This window comes from Pseudorasbora parva, chromosome 10 (assembly GCF_024679245.1).
Source record: "Pseudorasbora parva isolate DD20220531a chromosome 10, ASM2467924v1, whole genome shotgun sequence".
Classification (NCBI taxonomy): Eukaryota; Metazoa; Chordata; class Actinopteri; order Cypriniformes; family Gobionidae; genus Pseudorasbora; species Pseudorasbora parva.
In genome coordinates this window covers 41665480-41682233 of record NC_090181.1, presented here as the reverse complement: position 1 = coordinate 41682233, position 16754 = coordinate 41665480, and the positions used below count along the sequence as shown (strand labels likewise).

The 16754-nt window shown below is 37.9% G+C and overlaps 1 protein-coding gene across 6 annotated transcripts in view; it reads right to left on the bottom strand.

Moving 5' to 3' along the window:
* ralgapa2 (Ral GTPase activating protein catalytic subunit alpha 2) overlaps nucleotides 1–12020 on the bottom strand; it is a 253571-nt gene extending 241551 nt beyond the window's left edge. For all 6 annotated transcript variants that reach the window (XM_067456168.1, XM_067456163.1, XM_067456165.1 and 3 more), the window contains exon 1: nucleotides 11788–12020. In XM_067456168.1, coding sequence (XP_067312269.1) covers nucleotides 11788–11893 — 106 coding nt within the window. In that variant the 5' untranslated portion in view covers nucleotides 11894–12020. The remainder of the gene's footprint in view (nucleotides 1–11787) is intronic.
* Between the last annotated feature and the right edge of the window lie 4734 nt (nucleotides 12021–16754).

Here is a 16754-nt window from a genome sequence, read left to right as displayed (position 1 = left end):
GGAGGACGAACACACACACGCACACGCAGTACAAAGTACTGTACACACACAATACTGTACACACACACACACACAGTACAAAGTACCCTTCCCATTTGAACTGCAAAACAGTACTGACAATAAATCCAAAATAGATTCAAAGAAACAGTTTGTAACTAGATTAACTCATCTCATCCTATTTATATGTGGGGAAAAAAACAACGAATCACTGTCAGGAGAAAAAGTGGCAATATTATTAATTTGCATTTACGCTAGATTCAATACAACGATCATTTGATATTTGTCAGCCATCAAAATATTTTCTAAGCAGTAAAACCTCTGTTGGACAATATTACTTGCGTATAAAGAAATAAAATACATGAAGTCACGGACAAACACAATGGAATAGCCTACGCACGGACAATACATTAAAATAAATGATTTTAATTAAACCATATTTTTTTCATGCTGTCACAGGCTGAAGAATCCTTTATTTGTGGTGTTATCATTGTGTGATCAGACTCGGACATGTATAGGCCAGGGCTGGGCGGTATATCGAGTTTGTACAATATATCAATATATTTTTAAGAGACGATACGGAATGAGGCAATACCGTGTACATCGATAGAGTGAGGTGATTCAGGGGAAGTGCATGATACAATTTGTCCTCAACATGACACATGCTTTATAGTAAGGGCTTCAAAATAACTGGATATAGTAAGATGTAGTTAATCTGAATTTAAAGCAGCTTGCCCTGTCAGATGCTCTGAGAGAGCAAGGCTACAGTGCTGACAGATACATATTTGCTGTGTTTAATACGTTTGAAATGTGGTGCTTTTCTCAGTGCATTGCTTCCACTTCATAGGTATATTCTCCATCTGAAAACATTAGAAAGTCTAGCAAATAAGTCCATTTTGCTGTCAGGAGAGGATGAGCCTTCTAAAAGTAAATATCCGCTAAACTTCAGGCTTACGTGACCGAGTCCTGCCCCGTGCATGCGTGGCAAACAGACGGAGTGCAATTGAAATAGGAACGCAATAATTGTGACTAAAATGTACATGCTTCTAAAATATCTGTTGTTGGACAATAAAATGTGCCATATACAGAGTTGTGTACAGAGATGTGATTTTTTTTGGCCATATCGCCCAGCCCTAGTATGGGCCAGGGCTCGCAAAGGCCAATGTCCCGGGGCTATGTGTTTTCCAGATGGGCTACCAAAACGCAAGCCTGTCGGCAGGCCGGTGAATCTTAAATGGTAAAATAACATACATTTCTTGATCTCCATTGTTCACTGTCTTGCCTTGATAATTGAAGAATGCGCGCACGTGTGCATCTGTGTATGGTTTGTGCTTACATCCACCGATTGGGTGGGCCAAATAATACAAAAATAATATTCCAATCAATCGCAGGTGGATGAGAAATAAATCATTGTGTTTGTTTAATAAAGACATTTTGTGAGCCCTGTGGGAGAATCATTCTGGTTGCCACATTCAAATCAATCCCTCCTTCATGTGAACTGACAGGAGAGCAGAAGCTCATTAAAAATGCATACCTTATCCAATCCTAGCCTAGTTCATGACACCTTTAACAACTTTTTATTGCAAAAGTGTATACAATTATACAATGTATATGACAGTCCCAATCATAGTTATACATGTTTTGCATTGATGTTTGAGCGCGCACTGAAGCTAAAGAGCTTTGCTAGCGGGTTATTTAACTAAACAAAACTTATTCTATATGAGATTAATACGATATTTAATTTAACTTAATATTATGACTTATATCTGCACAAAATGGCATGAATGCACAAGCAAAATTGATTGTGCTGGCCATGGTGTAACTCTGTGAACGTGCTGAAACATGGACAAAAACATTTTTTTACAAACTGTTGCTGAAACACAGACAAAGAATTCACAACTTTCTTTTAAAGTTGTGTTCTCATTATAATTTTAAGTATCCTATATGACAGATTTGTGCTGCACATATTGCATTTAACGGCATTTTACTGCAATGGTCCTTTTCAAAGTAATTCCAATCATATCAACCAATTCAAAAGTATCATGGTGAGCAGTGCACTGAAGTGGAAATAATGCATTATTTATTGGCTTTAATATATCAGCCTAATTCGGAATCGGATAAATAAAAAATTCAATAACATTAAAAATGGTCCGATCGGGACAGTGACGGTTCTGTCAACGAGCCCTGCCTACTCTGTCTTTCTATCATGGTGAGTGCACGTGTGAGAGAAAGCCACAGAGGGCTCAGCAAACAATCAAATTAGGCTACATCTGCGTTAAACTTATTTTTTTTGCCTCTAACTCAATTACAGATTACTGTAATCATACTATTTACTAGCCACTGACTAAAGACATTTTTAGGACAAAGTATATTTCAATTTTTATGCGTATGCGAGGGTCAGCGTATTGCGCGTGACGTGAATTTTGTCATCAGAACAGCATGTGTGTACTGAACGCACCGTCGGATTTTTGTAAGTGTGCATACTTTGTACGCTAAGGTTGCACATGGGCATTTCATTTTTTAGCAGTATTTATGTGGGTTGTAACTCGAGAGTGATTTCTCTTTCCTGTGTAGGTGGATGATAGCCAATAGTAAATGAGTTATGCTCTGGCAAAGCTTCATAGACAAATCATTTCCAAAGGTCACCAACAGACAATGACGTAGCAGAGCGACGAAGAAACATCTGAGACAGCAATTCTCTTCAATTTGCTTCTGATGACTTTTGCCGTTGTTGTAAAAGAAATATGACAATAGCTGGTGTCCACCGTCACTCCGGTAACATTTCAGCAAAATTTGGAAAACCTAACAGCATCTCAGACTGACTGAAACATCTCGGATTGATGGTCTAACAGAAAAAAAAAATCGAGCTGTGTTCGCATTTGCCCCCGTGGCATTTGTATTGCGATTACAACGCGATTGGCAACATTTTGAAAATAAAATAATATTGAGGAGTCTTTGGAAAATTGTGTCCCACAAACTTTATTCAAATTCAGTCATTTCAGATGTGTTAGAACATTTTCAGATCTAGTGTGAGGAAATAAGCACATAAAGGCCAGATCCAGAGGTGTGTGTGTGTGTTATGATCACACTCCCCATCCTCCTCATCAAAGTAGCCGGTAGGGCTGGGTGATATCATATGGCCAAAATTTCATATCCCGATATAGCTCATTTAATATCCCGATAACGATATACATAACGATATAGCAATTTTTCTGTTAATTCATTTTATGAATAGTCTATACAAAATTGCAATGTGGAAATGCAGTTTGAAATGATATTTAAAAAAAAACAAATAAAGGTAGTATGGACTACATTTTTATTTTATTTAGAACCTTTTATTCAAGCAAGACAGTTGGTAAAGTTAACACCTGCCTAGGGATGTTAACCGATGACCGTTTGACCGATGGTTGACCGTATCAACGTTAACCGATCAAAGTTGTCAGTAAAAAAAAAAAGTGATCTCTAAATTAGGCTATTATACAGTGGACTAAATGCTACTACAGTTAGCCATCTCATTCCAAAATCTTTTTGTGTGAAGTGAACATATCTCTCGCACTCAATTTTTCATAACTCGCCTGTTTGTACTTAATAAACCAATAAAAACATTTGACGCGCAGGGTTTGCAAAAAGTAAACAGGCTAACACTCGAGGTTAGAGCCAGGGCAGACGACAGAAGCGTGCATTTCGCTTAAGATGGACTTACATTTGGAAATATTTTACATCTACATTTCAGTGGTAACACATGATCGTTGATGTTGATCGTCTTTCTTTATTGTTAGCACTACCTCGAACTAAAGCGGCGTCTCTTCGGAGCTGTCGTTTTCTTAAATGAGCCGCGGCAGTGTTTCAAATGAGCTCAAAGCTAGACAAATGCCTTTATTTTCAACGCGATCACCTTGTACCCAAACCATTTCGAAACTAAGGAGCCATTGTCCTCAGATTACAAAAAAGCTCCACGGCGGCGCGTTTGCGGGACTCGTGTTTCGCGCTGTGGGGGATTTAAAAAAGTGACGTGAGTGGAAGGGAGGCGAGTGTGTGTGTGTGTGCGTGTGTGAGAGAGAGAGAGAGAGAGACAGAGAGACACAGAGAAAGAGGGAGCGCGGCTCGCGGCTCGCGGCTGTTATTTCAAATAGCGCAGCATATTTTAAACTAATCGGTTAACCGGTTTCAACTGGCTAATGAGGCTCGGTGGTCGGTCAAGAAAATGTTTAGTTTTCGCCATCCCTACACCTGCCATTAAAATATTTCAATATATGGCTATATGGTGTGCCACGCGTAAAAGCCCGTTGCAGCGTCTGTGTCTGAAGTTTGTTTTGTGCGCTTATGCACCACTCTGGCATAATTATTCCCCTGGTCTGAACCGCGTCTACTACCGTCTTCCTCCATGTTTGTTTATGTATTGCAGCGTGCATGGGCATGCCGTGGCGTGAGGTGCATCTTGACGTAAAATTCAGCTGTAAACGCCTTATCGTGGCGTAAGCGATAGAGCCTAATATAAAACGATAGACATTTTCTATCGTCCAGACGATATATTTCGTCATATCGCCCAGCCCTAGTAGCCGGTGTAATCCACATCTGCCGAATGTTGTTCTTTGCTCAGGTTTTTTTTTTTTTTTTTTTTTAAGAAAAGTTTAAATCGCTTAAAACAGACGCGATAGCTGATTCGAACGAGTGATATTCCACAGCGGCATCCTGCTTCACCCTTCAAGTTCACCGTCGATGTGCTGTCGTCATCGTGTAAAGCCTGCCCCAACGTTTCTGATTGGTGCTGCGATTTCAACGGCTTGGAAATGGGTTTGAATGGGGTCTTTGCCAGACTAATAAGCTGGAAGTTGTCTGCAAGGCTGTGAGTTTGAAAAACAAAATACACTTTTTGTTTTGCTTGAGCAGATTTGTCTGTAAGTGATTCATTAACTAGGACTGAAATGTAACATTATTCAACACATGATCAAATCATATGTAATAGTACAAGCAACCAAACAAATAAATTAACAACGCAGACAATTAAAAATCAAGAAAAATAAATAAAATCAGGCTACTATTGGTCCATCTCTGAAGCACGCCAGCATCACTCATCCTCACTTCCTGTCCACACAGGAAGCAGCCTGTGAGAGGAAATTCTTTCTTTTATGAAAACAGTGGACAATGTCACACTGCAGATGGGTGATAGTATGGAGATCCTAATAACAGCTGATGGCAAAACAGTCCGGTTTTATCTAGCTTTAAATACAACGACCACAAAAACACACTAGGAAGTCACAGACAGCATCCTCTGACATCTGACCTCTGCTTACTTGTCTTGACACTGAACCAGAAATGAGTCAGCAGGAAAAGCACTAATCATATTAATAATCATGTTTATATAAAGACAGCCAGCAAAAAAAATAATAAAATAGGATGCTCTGTAAAGTTTAAAAGGTGAAACAAAGCACAAGAACAGAGATGTCACATTTCTCAAAATCAAGTGAGCTGCAATTTTGGGCTTCATAGGCAGGTTCTGAATCAGTCTTCACATGGTGGCCAAAAATGCTGCCTGCTCATCAGATTAAGTGATGTTGTTGGTACATGGAACAACTATGATGATCTGTTTAACCCCTGATAACATGCCGTATTGGGTATTGAAAAAGGGTCCATTAGTGATTGTGATTATGACTTCAGTGAAAGTAACATTATTGTGCAATAGAGGTGCAGGTATGACGCCACTTTGAGGGCCATCTGGCAGTTGGCATTGAACTGGTTCCAAAAGGGTTTTTCCTGTAGGCTTTTGGATTATAGCAAAAAACAAGCTCTGCAATCAACAAAAGTGTATGATATGTGCACGGTTTTACCATCAAGATAAGTATCATAGATGAATGCAACTTTTATGAATTCTGAAGCCTAAATGCAGTCAGCAGAAGTAAAAAGCTAAAGACACCACGACACCGTCCCACGAATTCAACGTCAATATCACAAAGCTTCTGACAACACTTTCAGTTTTTTATCTCAGAACACTTTCCCAGAACGTTTAACGAGTTAGAGTAGTTTATAGGAGCACAATTATGGGCATAGTGTAAAAGCAGTCTGAGTTTACCTGTTCGGCTGATGATCTTTAATGTCCCCAACAGGCTTTGTAGCCCAATTAGCCACTTGTTAGCAGCCACCTTTTTCATGGCAGAGTGGGGTAATACTAGGGGTGTGACTTAGCCTGGATGCCAGCCGAACTCAGCCCATATGCATTCACCTTCACAATTTCTCTCAAAAAGGATGATCCTGTTGGGTAAGTACTCTGTGTATCAATAAATTATTTATTTTTTTACAACACCGGCAAAGATCGTTTATTCCAGCACGCGTGCAGACGGTTGCCAAGTTTTTACAACAAAATCCGCCAACTACTAGCCCTAACAAATAGCTTCTCGGGGGGTTCTCCGGGAAAAAATGGCGTTTGGGGGGTAAAATGTGTGATATTTTGACAAGGTTGCCCTCTAAAATTCGCACTCATGGGTCTATATATCACATAATAGTCGCTTCAACCCGCGGACATAGCAAACAACCGCGGAAAAAAACGCAGACTTGGCAACACAGTGCAGTTGAGCTCTGTTGACATTTGACAATGCATCGCTCCTTTGCTCTGATTGGTTGTAGGTCTGTCCAATTGATGTCTTTCCTGGTTCGGTTGAAACACACCCCATAATCACAGCCCAATGGAGCAGTTTCAGACTCATATTCTGACTAGAATTGAGTATGACTACGCCAGGCAAGGTATGACTAGGTTTGGGCATCGAGAACCGGTTCTAACTTGGAACCATTTAAAAAATAACGATGCCATTGGAATCATTTAGAAAATTTGTTTTCGATTCCGATCATGTCACCGCTACCTTTACATTACGCCTCCACCGTAGTTTTGCTTTTTATAGAAATAAAAATTCAGGTGGATGACGGTCACTTCAATTCCATCAGCTCATAATACGAGCTGTTCAAGCCGTACAGCTTGTAGCACTGATCACAGATCACAGCACAAGATGACCGACAGGGCCGTGGCGGAGGATTCGTTGTGCAACAGAAGCGTCAGACAAATGTCTATTTTAAAATGTGCATTCAGCCACACTGTTCCCTGTTCATAGAGTATGCACGATTGCGAAATTGAAAATGAAAGTAAAGCGAGCGCGCATTCAAACGCAATTTCAATACGTTACCGCTGTTTGAAAGTGGCTGCCGGAGCACTTGTTGTTTTGCCCTTGATACATGATATGTGGAAAGGAGTTTAGTTAGGAGGTCAAAAGTTGCAGAAGCTCATAAATCATGTGCACTTTCAAAAAAGAAGAAGCCAGTCAGTTGAGTTTGTGCAAAACCTTTTACAGTGCTTGAGTATTGTTGTCTTTTACTGCATATGATAATTCATACTCAGAGTAGAACTTAAATGATAATCAATACAAGATGATGAGTTAAAACATTTCAAATGCACCTGCAAATAATTTATAGAGTAATGCATTTCATCATTGAGTATTTATTAAAAATACTATGTTAAATTCTAGTCTCGTTCTCTAATCTCTAAGTGTCTCGTTTCGTAAAATAAGTGTCTCGTCACACCCCTAGGTAATACTGATCTATTTTATGTCTTAGTATAAAACGTGAAAGTGTCTTGAGCTTGTGCTTACCACAAACCTTGTTTCAGACATTTAAACAAAATCCCATTCAAAAAACCATTGACTTCTAGATGACGAGGGAACTATGCTAACTCGCTTTTGCGTTCGTTTTGGTCTACAAAGTGACGTCACACCTGCACCACTCTATTAGATGGCAGCAAAGACTGTCTTTATAAGCGAGTCAGTAGCAAAGACTTTTATATTCAAAGAGGCTGAAACAAGGAAGTAAACAGGGACTTTTTTATACTTTAAACAACACCTTATAAGAGGCAACATACAAACGCATTTGCTAGCGCGGTCACAGGAAATCCCCTGTTAAAAAGACAAAAGACAAACATATTGCTTTCCTTAGTGGACTTTCAAACTGATTATGTGGTTATGAATATAAGATTGGCCATGAAGAATATCAGCTAGATGTAGATAATGCACTCGCTTAGTCAATCTCTTTTTCTCTTAAAGGGTCATGAAACCCCCCTGCTGCAGCGGTGTTTTTTCACACCTTCGATTTGAAAAAGCTTGTTAAAAGGGGAGTGGTCGACTGTGAAAAGGTGGGATGGTATTGTGTGGAAAGAGGGAATGTTTGCATAAATAGGGGAGTGTCTGTCAGTAGGTGCTGAGCGGTTCTGAGACATGTTCTTGGTTCACGTTGGCATTGTTTACCACAGAGAGATTAAATGAGGGATGAGTACAGCGAATGAGAGAGCTATGAGTGGCGTGCAGCAGAGATCGCAAATCATTCAGCTCTTCAAAGTTCAAACCAGCATAATTCAGTGAGAAATGAAAATAAATGTTATTCTGCATGACGAAATATTTTGCAAACGTGATAAAACTATATTTGTCCAAATATGCACGCTGTTTGGCAAGATGAACAACGCGCCGACTTGATAAGAGAACGTGAACCACCCAACATGCGATGTGATAAGAGATGTGTAATTCTAGATCGGGGTAAAAGCGAAGAGGTTTGAGGCTAGTCTCGACCGCGCATTGCCGTGACGATCCGCGCTGTCTATCACTCGGCAGCTAAATCTATATTTGTCCAAATATGCATCACACTGTTTCACTAAGAGCCCGAACACATGCGGTTTAGTGCATGGCTGTGACGACAAATAAAACGGAGAGGACGTGGCTTTTGTTCATTGGCCTACAGATTACAGATTGGTTATTTTGCACTCCTGACATAGATAGTCAACGCTTGCAGGTTCGGCGTGCGATTCCTCAGGTGAATTTTACTTTACCGAGCCTTTGTAGCAAAGGCTTCCACAGACGGCGCCGGTTACAGCTCGCTCGGCGCCCTTTACGTTACTTCGTATCAGCACAACGCCTAGCTTTCCTCCGTGACTTTTCCGCACGCTGCTTCCAAAACTTCCCCACCATGTCTCTACAATAATGATGTAAGACGAGCCTGACAGAAGTGACTGTCTCATGCATATTAACTGAATTATCTTGTATGCATACTACAGCGCAGGGATTGGACTGAATGAGCTTTATGTCATGAATATATATCGAGAATTGCTCAGAGCGGTCGACGTCAGCATGTGCCCAGCTGCCCATACTTGGGCCGAAAAGGCCGTGCCGACGTCAGCATTTGTGACGTTGCTCCGACTAAACTTTTCAAACCGGAAGACAGAAATCGCTCTGAAAAATGCAAAAATAACTATTTTCACATATGCATACCATTAATGAGTACCCTTAGTGTTTTCAATGATGAGCAGCCTATACATATCTGTTTACATCTCAAAAAAAGTGTTTTGGGGTTTCATGACCCTTTAATACTCTACTCTACATAATACAAAAAGCTTAAATGAACCGACTCAGCATTTTTTGGTTATTAGTTCTAAAGTGACATTTTATAATTAGTAATGGAGGCTTGGGCTCAACTGTCAAACTATCAACTTGAGATTTGAATCCTTGGCAGAAAGAAGTAGAGTAGTAGTTATGCACAAAAGAGGGTTTTAAATGACATTGTTGTGTCTTTTACATATATATAAAAGACACAACAATGCCATTTAAAAGGGAAATATGCGCGCATGAGAAAATAAAGCGTGGCGCGGTGTGGGACATGCTCGAGCCAGACTCTGACCTGAAGCTTTCACGGATTCAGACAACATGAGATCGCGATTTAGTTCAAAAATATGTAAAAATGCACGGTCTGACGAGTATTCAGAAAAACACAGTCGGATGTCTTTAGTAAACGTGTACAGTTCAGGTAATGATATCGATGCAGGTCTTAAGCCAGACCTAATATTCTGTGATTAATCAAACAACAATGAAAAATAGAAAACCACCACATGCTTGGCTAAATAACTCAAATATATGTATCGGTGTATAGTTAACGTATAGAGTGAAGACTAAGCAGTTTTATTTAATTTATATAATTTAATATAATTTATTTTTTTCTTGACTAACTGTTAAATAGCTGAAAAATAAAGAACAGTTTTCAATTGCCATATTGTTTGTAATTTGCATTTTTTGTGCTTATTTTTAAAAACAAAGATACAATTAAAATCTATATTATAATTATAAAATTACATTTAAAAAAATATTGAATTACTCATATTATGAAATTAGCTTTTGGTCATCCCAACTTGTTCAGAAGTAAAAAGGTTAGTGAATGATACCATGATTGATAATGTGATCTCTGTAAGGATGTTTACACTGGCAGTTATTATAGCAATAAGAGAAGGGAATAATCAAAAATCAGGGTAGGAACATGCTGGCCAAGTTCATTTTTAGTTTAAAAAAAATTATAATAATTTTTTTTTTTTTTTTACCATGGTATCGATTTAGTATCGGTATCGAGGTATTTTAGTCTGGTATCGTATCGAAGTCATAATTTTGGTATCGTGACAACACTAATTCTTTTTTTAAAAATGTTTTTAATGACCCTACAAGTTTGATTAAACCACTAAAATATGAGGAAAATGTTTTTTATTATGTATGTTTTATATGAGGGGAAAACAAAACACTAAACTTGGTTATGGTATTTAAAATTATTAGGCAAAAAAGCAAACTACAGCAATAGGTTCTTCTTCACGATGCAAAAAAAAAAAAAAAAGCTCACAGAATAATGCATAAATTGACTACAAGTTGTAGTTGGCTCTCTATTATTTTAGGCATGTGTATTAATTGCTTTGTATGAAAGCCTGGCAAAAAACATTTGAAATACAAATATGTTTTATATATATATATATATATATATATATATATATATATATATATATATATATATATAAATATTATATATAATGTTGACTGTTTTATTCTTAACATGCGATACATTTTAAGGTGTATTACACCAATATATTTTTTAATATATTTTTTTAACATGTTATGTGATTATTTTTATAGATGATTTTTCATTTAATGTTATTTATTTAACTTAAATTGTTTATAGTCTTCTTTGTTTTTTGCAATTTGTGTGTGTTTTCAGTGATCAGATGGGCATTATAATTTCGTTGCATTGCAATGACAATAAAGCTTCTAATCTAATCTAATATATATATATATATATATATATATATATATATATATATATATATATATATATATATATATATATATATATATATATATATGTCTGTTATTGTTTGTTTGTTGTTGTTTTTTCGCACAATCTATATCGTAATATAACTACTTGATATTGAGCACATGACAGGCTGTCAGATAATTTTTTTTTGTTATTATTATTTTTACATATTCTGCATTTTCAGACATTATATATATATATATATATATATATATATATATATATATATATATATATATATATATATAGATAGATAGATAGATAGATAGATAGATAGATAGATAGATAGACATACATATGTATGTGTACCATGTCTGCTGTTTATATTATTTTCTGCATATATGCACACATGTATGAATGTAATGTCTGCTGTTTATATATTTGGTATATTAACACCAAACAGGCTGTCAGGTCTGTTGTTGATGTAGCAAGATAAGCTAGCTACCGCTAATCATTCAATCCATACATTATCGATCACAAATGGAGTAACACGCACATTACAGCCTTTGTTTCACATTCAAACACCCATCTGAACATCTCCGTGACATTTAAACCCAGAACCTGCGGATTTCCTGAGGATAAATCCGCGGTGTGGGGAATGAATATGCCTCTGAGTGTGGGTCCTGTCACAGTCTCACTCACCTAACAGCGCGCGCAGATGCTTCAGGCGCGTGAAAACATCCTTCTTTGGGTCCAGAACTTTCTGTGTAGATTTCTTGACGTCTCCATAACCCCTTCGAGTGAACATTCCGCTGTAAAAGGCGATTTTGTAGCCGGTTTTACCTTCCTTTCACCATTCAGACCTGTGTGTCTCTCTGTGTGTATGTGTGAAGAACAGCAGCTGCCTGACTGACTGACCGACCGACCGACGACAGGGCGCCAGATCCGCTGAAAAAACTCCCCCTGTGAGGACAACGTGCTACACGACAAGTGAGCGAAATAAACAAACACATTTCTAGCGCATTATTTCCAGGCTCTCTGCGAGTACGGACGGCCATGTCTTGTCAAAACAAAGGTTTCATCTTGAAAAATATAACAAATCTTATCCACATGCAGTAGTTTATTATGTAGGCTAATGCATTGTAGTATACATCCATAGGATAGGCATGCACTGGTGTGTATTTACATTATATTTTATACATAAACATATACAGGGTATTTTTGTTTTTAAATATGGCAACACGTTTCGCCGTTGTGGGTGTGTAAATACGGAAGCACACCAACAGATAAACCACCTCGTTATTATTATTATTATTATTATTATTATTATTATTATTACTACTACTACTACTACTACTACTACTACTACTACTACTACTACTACTACTACTACTAGGCCTACTACTACTACTACTAGCCTACTACTAACCTAAAGTAATAATAATAATAATAATAATAATAATAATAATAATAATAAATGGCAACAGCAACAACCATTTAAACTTTGACCCATCAAAACCTAACCCTGTTTCCATAAAATTTGCCAGGCCTAATATTATGCGCCATTATTTTTAAACATTTCAATATCTTCCCTGATTAAAGATATGGTTACATCCCGTACGTCATGACGTAGCCCACGGGTTCATAGCAGGTGCGCCCAGAGTCGTATGGTAGATTATACTAGCGCGCCATCTGGTGATGGATTTTTATATCGCCTTCACCTGCCGCTATTATTGCGCAATGTGCTGGTTTACTGGTTTACCACTCACTGGTATAAAAAAATCGGATACATTTGGAACATAGTTTTAGCTTTTGTTTATTTAATATTAGTCTATACTTGTATAAAATGAGACATTTAATAAAAGTCAAAACTGCTGATTATTACAAACTGTGTCATTCACAACATTTACACAACATGATAAATTACACAACATGATAAATACATTAAAACAAAATGAATTACCACTAAAGCCATACAATGATCATGGGAACCTCTCAAATGTTTTTTTTTTTTTTTTTTGAAGAGTGTGTAAAATAAAGTGTGAGTTACTGAATTCTGTATAAAAAAAATCCAGTTAATTGTCAAAATGCATTAATTTAGACAGAAACTGCCTGAAAAAAATGGTCTATTAAATAATAAAAACCCTTTGTGCCATAAAGATCACATAAGATTCATGTTTAACAGGTTATTTGCATGTTTTCTAGTGATAAAGTAACCGTGAGCTGTGAGCTGTTTATTTCATAACATTTAATTCGATTTAAAAATGAATTATAACAGAATTAATGAAAACTTAACCCATGAAATGATCACATGATGGAACACCTCAAAGGTTCTATGAAGCATCTGACAGGGACTGTACTCTTTACGACCACACTCTTAGAGGAAAAGATTCTATATAGAACCATAAAAGGTTATAGGCGCTATGTATTTGGAACCCCTAAAAGGTTCTATATAGAACCCTTTTTATGGGTTCAATCAAAAGAACCCTTTAGGGTTATTTGTAACCAGGAAAACATTTCTATATGGAAACTTTTAGAAGTTCATTCATTCATTATCATTTGTTTTGTCCTTTCCAGATTCAATATTTCATATTATTGACAAACATTTCACATTATTCAGTGTATTCAAATGCATTTATGAATGCATGTGAATAGTCACAAAATTCAAGATATGGGGGTTAGAAAATGTATATATTTATCTAATTTTATGTTAATCAATATCACATGAAGAGTGACATTTCAGTTTTTCTCCTCCAAAAATCAGCATGATTAAAATGTGATATTAAGTTACTACTACAGTTTAATAAACAATAATTTAACTACAACTAAAATGTAGCAGAATAATATAAAATATGAATGAATAATAGCCTAAAGAACCTTTGTGACAAAAAGGGTTCTTTCTTGTCATTATAGAACCTTTTAAGCATTAAAGGTTCTTTGAAGTTGAGTAAAGAACCCTTTGGTTCTATAGAACCTCAATGAACCCTTTTTTTAGGAGTGTCGAGGTGCAATGGGACTTTAAATGACCACAGAGAGTCAGGATCTCGGTTTAACGTCTCATCTGAAGGATGGTGCTTGTTTCAGTACAGTGTCCCAAATACTGGGGCGTTAGGACACAGACCACAGGGTGAGCGGCCCCTATTGGCCTCACTAACACCTCTAACAGCAGCAACCTAGTTTTCCCAGTTGGTCTCCCATCCAGGTACTGACCAGCCTTAAAGGGTTAGTTCACCCAAAAATGAAATTGATGTCATTAACTCCTCACCATAATGTCGTTCCACACCCGTAAGACCTCCGTTCATCTTCAGACACAGTTTAAGATATTTTATATTTAGTCCGAGAGCGTATGCAAGTGTATGCACACTATACTGTCCATGTCCAGAAAGGGAATAAAAACATCATCACAGTAGGCCATATGAGACATCAGTTAGTTCATTAGAATCTCTTGAAGCATCGAAAATACACTTTGGTCCAAAAATAACAAAAACTACGACTTTATTCAGCATTGTCTTCTCTTCCGCGTTTGTTTTCAAACCTCAAATAAAGATTCAAACGGTTATGAATCAGTGGATTGATTCATGATTCGGATCGTCATTGTCACGTGATTTCAGCAGTTTGACACGCGATCCGAATCCTGAATCAATCCACTGATTCACTGATTTCATGTGCATACACTTAAGCCCCTTTCACACTGCGATTTCGGCAAATACACGGATAATGCGACCCGGCATTTGTTCCCGGGCCTCTAGATTTGGTCCATTCTCACTGCCAGCGGAATACCGTAATATGTGCGCTTTCACACACAATGCTTAACAGTCCCGGAACGAGTTGACACGTGACATCCGGATGTGACGTATAATGGCGAGCCATCTCAGCTTCAGCGCGGATAGTAAGGAGCTCCGTGGTCTCGACTTGTGTCCAGTTTGCGCACATTTCTGCTTGTTTAATTTTAGTTTCTTTTGTATACGAACACTCTCTGCATTTAAAACACAGACTAGCTCTTCTGGCACTGCAGGGTTGTATTATTGAAAAAACAAGCTCTAGGAGTCGCACGATAACTACGTACACGTTGCGGCATTAGTTTTGGCTTTTGTTCACACAGCGCGCGTCCCGGATCGAACCCCGCAATATTACTAGGTCCCCGACCCGGGTCGAATTCGGTAATCAATGCCGGGACGTGGTTGCTTTCACACAGAAGGCGACGGCAATGTTCCGGGAATATTGCGGGTCCGACGTGCAGTGTGAAAGGGGCTTTAGATACACTGTCGGACTTAATATAAAATATCTTTAACTGTGTTCTGAAGATGAACGGAGGTCTTACGGGTGAGGAACGACATTAGTGGGAGTCATTAATGATTTAATTTTTGGGTGAACTAACCCTTTAACCCTGCTTAGCTTCAGTGGGCAGCCAGTCTTGGGCTACAGGGTGATATGTCTTTTTGACACTTGTTTGTTGCTGGCCAGGGGGTCTGCATGTGCCCCTCTGTGTTCACTGCACAGTTGAATGGCGTTGGGTCAGAAGAGAGCTTTCTCTATTGATGGCACATCAGCTGCCAATCGCTTCAGCTGTGCACTGAAATCTCATCAGGCATATCATACACCTGGTGCAATGTTTTTTTGCTAGTTTCAGCCGGACGTAGTTATCATTTTCACCTCCAGCGCTGCGTTGTTTAAATAGCAAATGCACCCGCGCCCATCTTTTAATGGGCGTGCTGGTCTGAAAACCAGGTGTGTGTTCAGGCACATTGTTGACGGGTTTCTATTTTGAGGAACTGAAAAGGACTGCGCCATTGACCAACAAAAACCTGCTCTAAAGTCAATAGTGCAGTATTTTTCTGTGTTATTTAAAGCTACACTGTGTAACTTTTTTAGTTTACTCTTAGCTAAAAACACTTAGTTCTTTCAAAAATATATGTGCTCATTAATGAATATTTACTTCTTTCAAGTAATAAAGTATTCTGGTAAGTTTATAATATACCATTGAAAATACATACGGGTGAGGGGTTCGAATGCCGGTCGCCATGTTGCTCCTCCATCTTGAAAGTACATTAGCCAAAGAGGGACGTACCCGTAAATTCAAGCTTCGCGTTTCGTGTTTTAACACTCGATGGCACGGTGTTGAATGTGAAGAGGGGGGTTGCCATATTAATCTTGGACTAAATCGGCCACCGTAGGAGTTAAAACGAAATCAGAATTGAGAGGAACAGAAACTATTATTCACTGGATGGTCATATACCTTTACACCGCTAGATGGGGGAAAATATCACACAGTGTAGCTTTAAACAAATTTTTTTTATAAAACAATATTTTGTGTTATTTATGTTTTGTGTTATTTAAAGGGCGACACAAAAAATACTGCACTATTGACTTTAGAGCAGGTTTTTGTTGGTCAATGGCACAGTCGTTTTCAGTTCTTCAAAATAGAAACACGCCAATAATGCGCCTGAACACACACTCAAAAAAAAAAGTCTCCTATTGTAAATTTTTAAGTGACTGCTCACATCTAAATTTTTCAGTTGGCCAAATTGAAGTTCTGTGAATTAAATTGCATCAACTCACAGAATTTCAATTCGGCCAACTGAAAAATTTAGATGTGATCAATCACTAGCACATTTTCAACTGGAGACTTTTTTTTTTTTTTTACAGTGTAGTAATATGCGCATATAGGC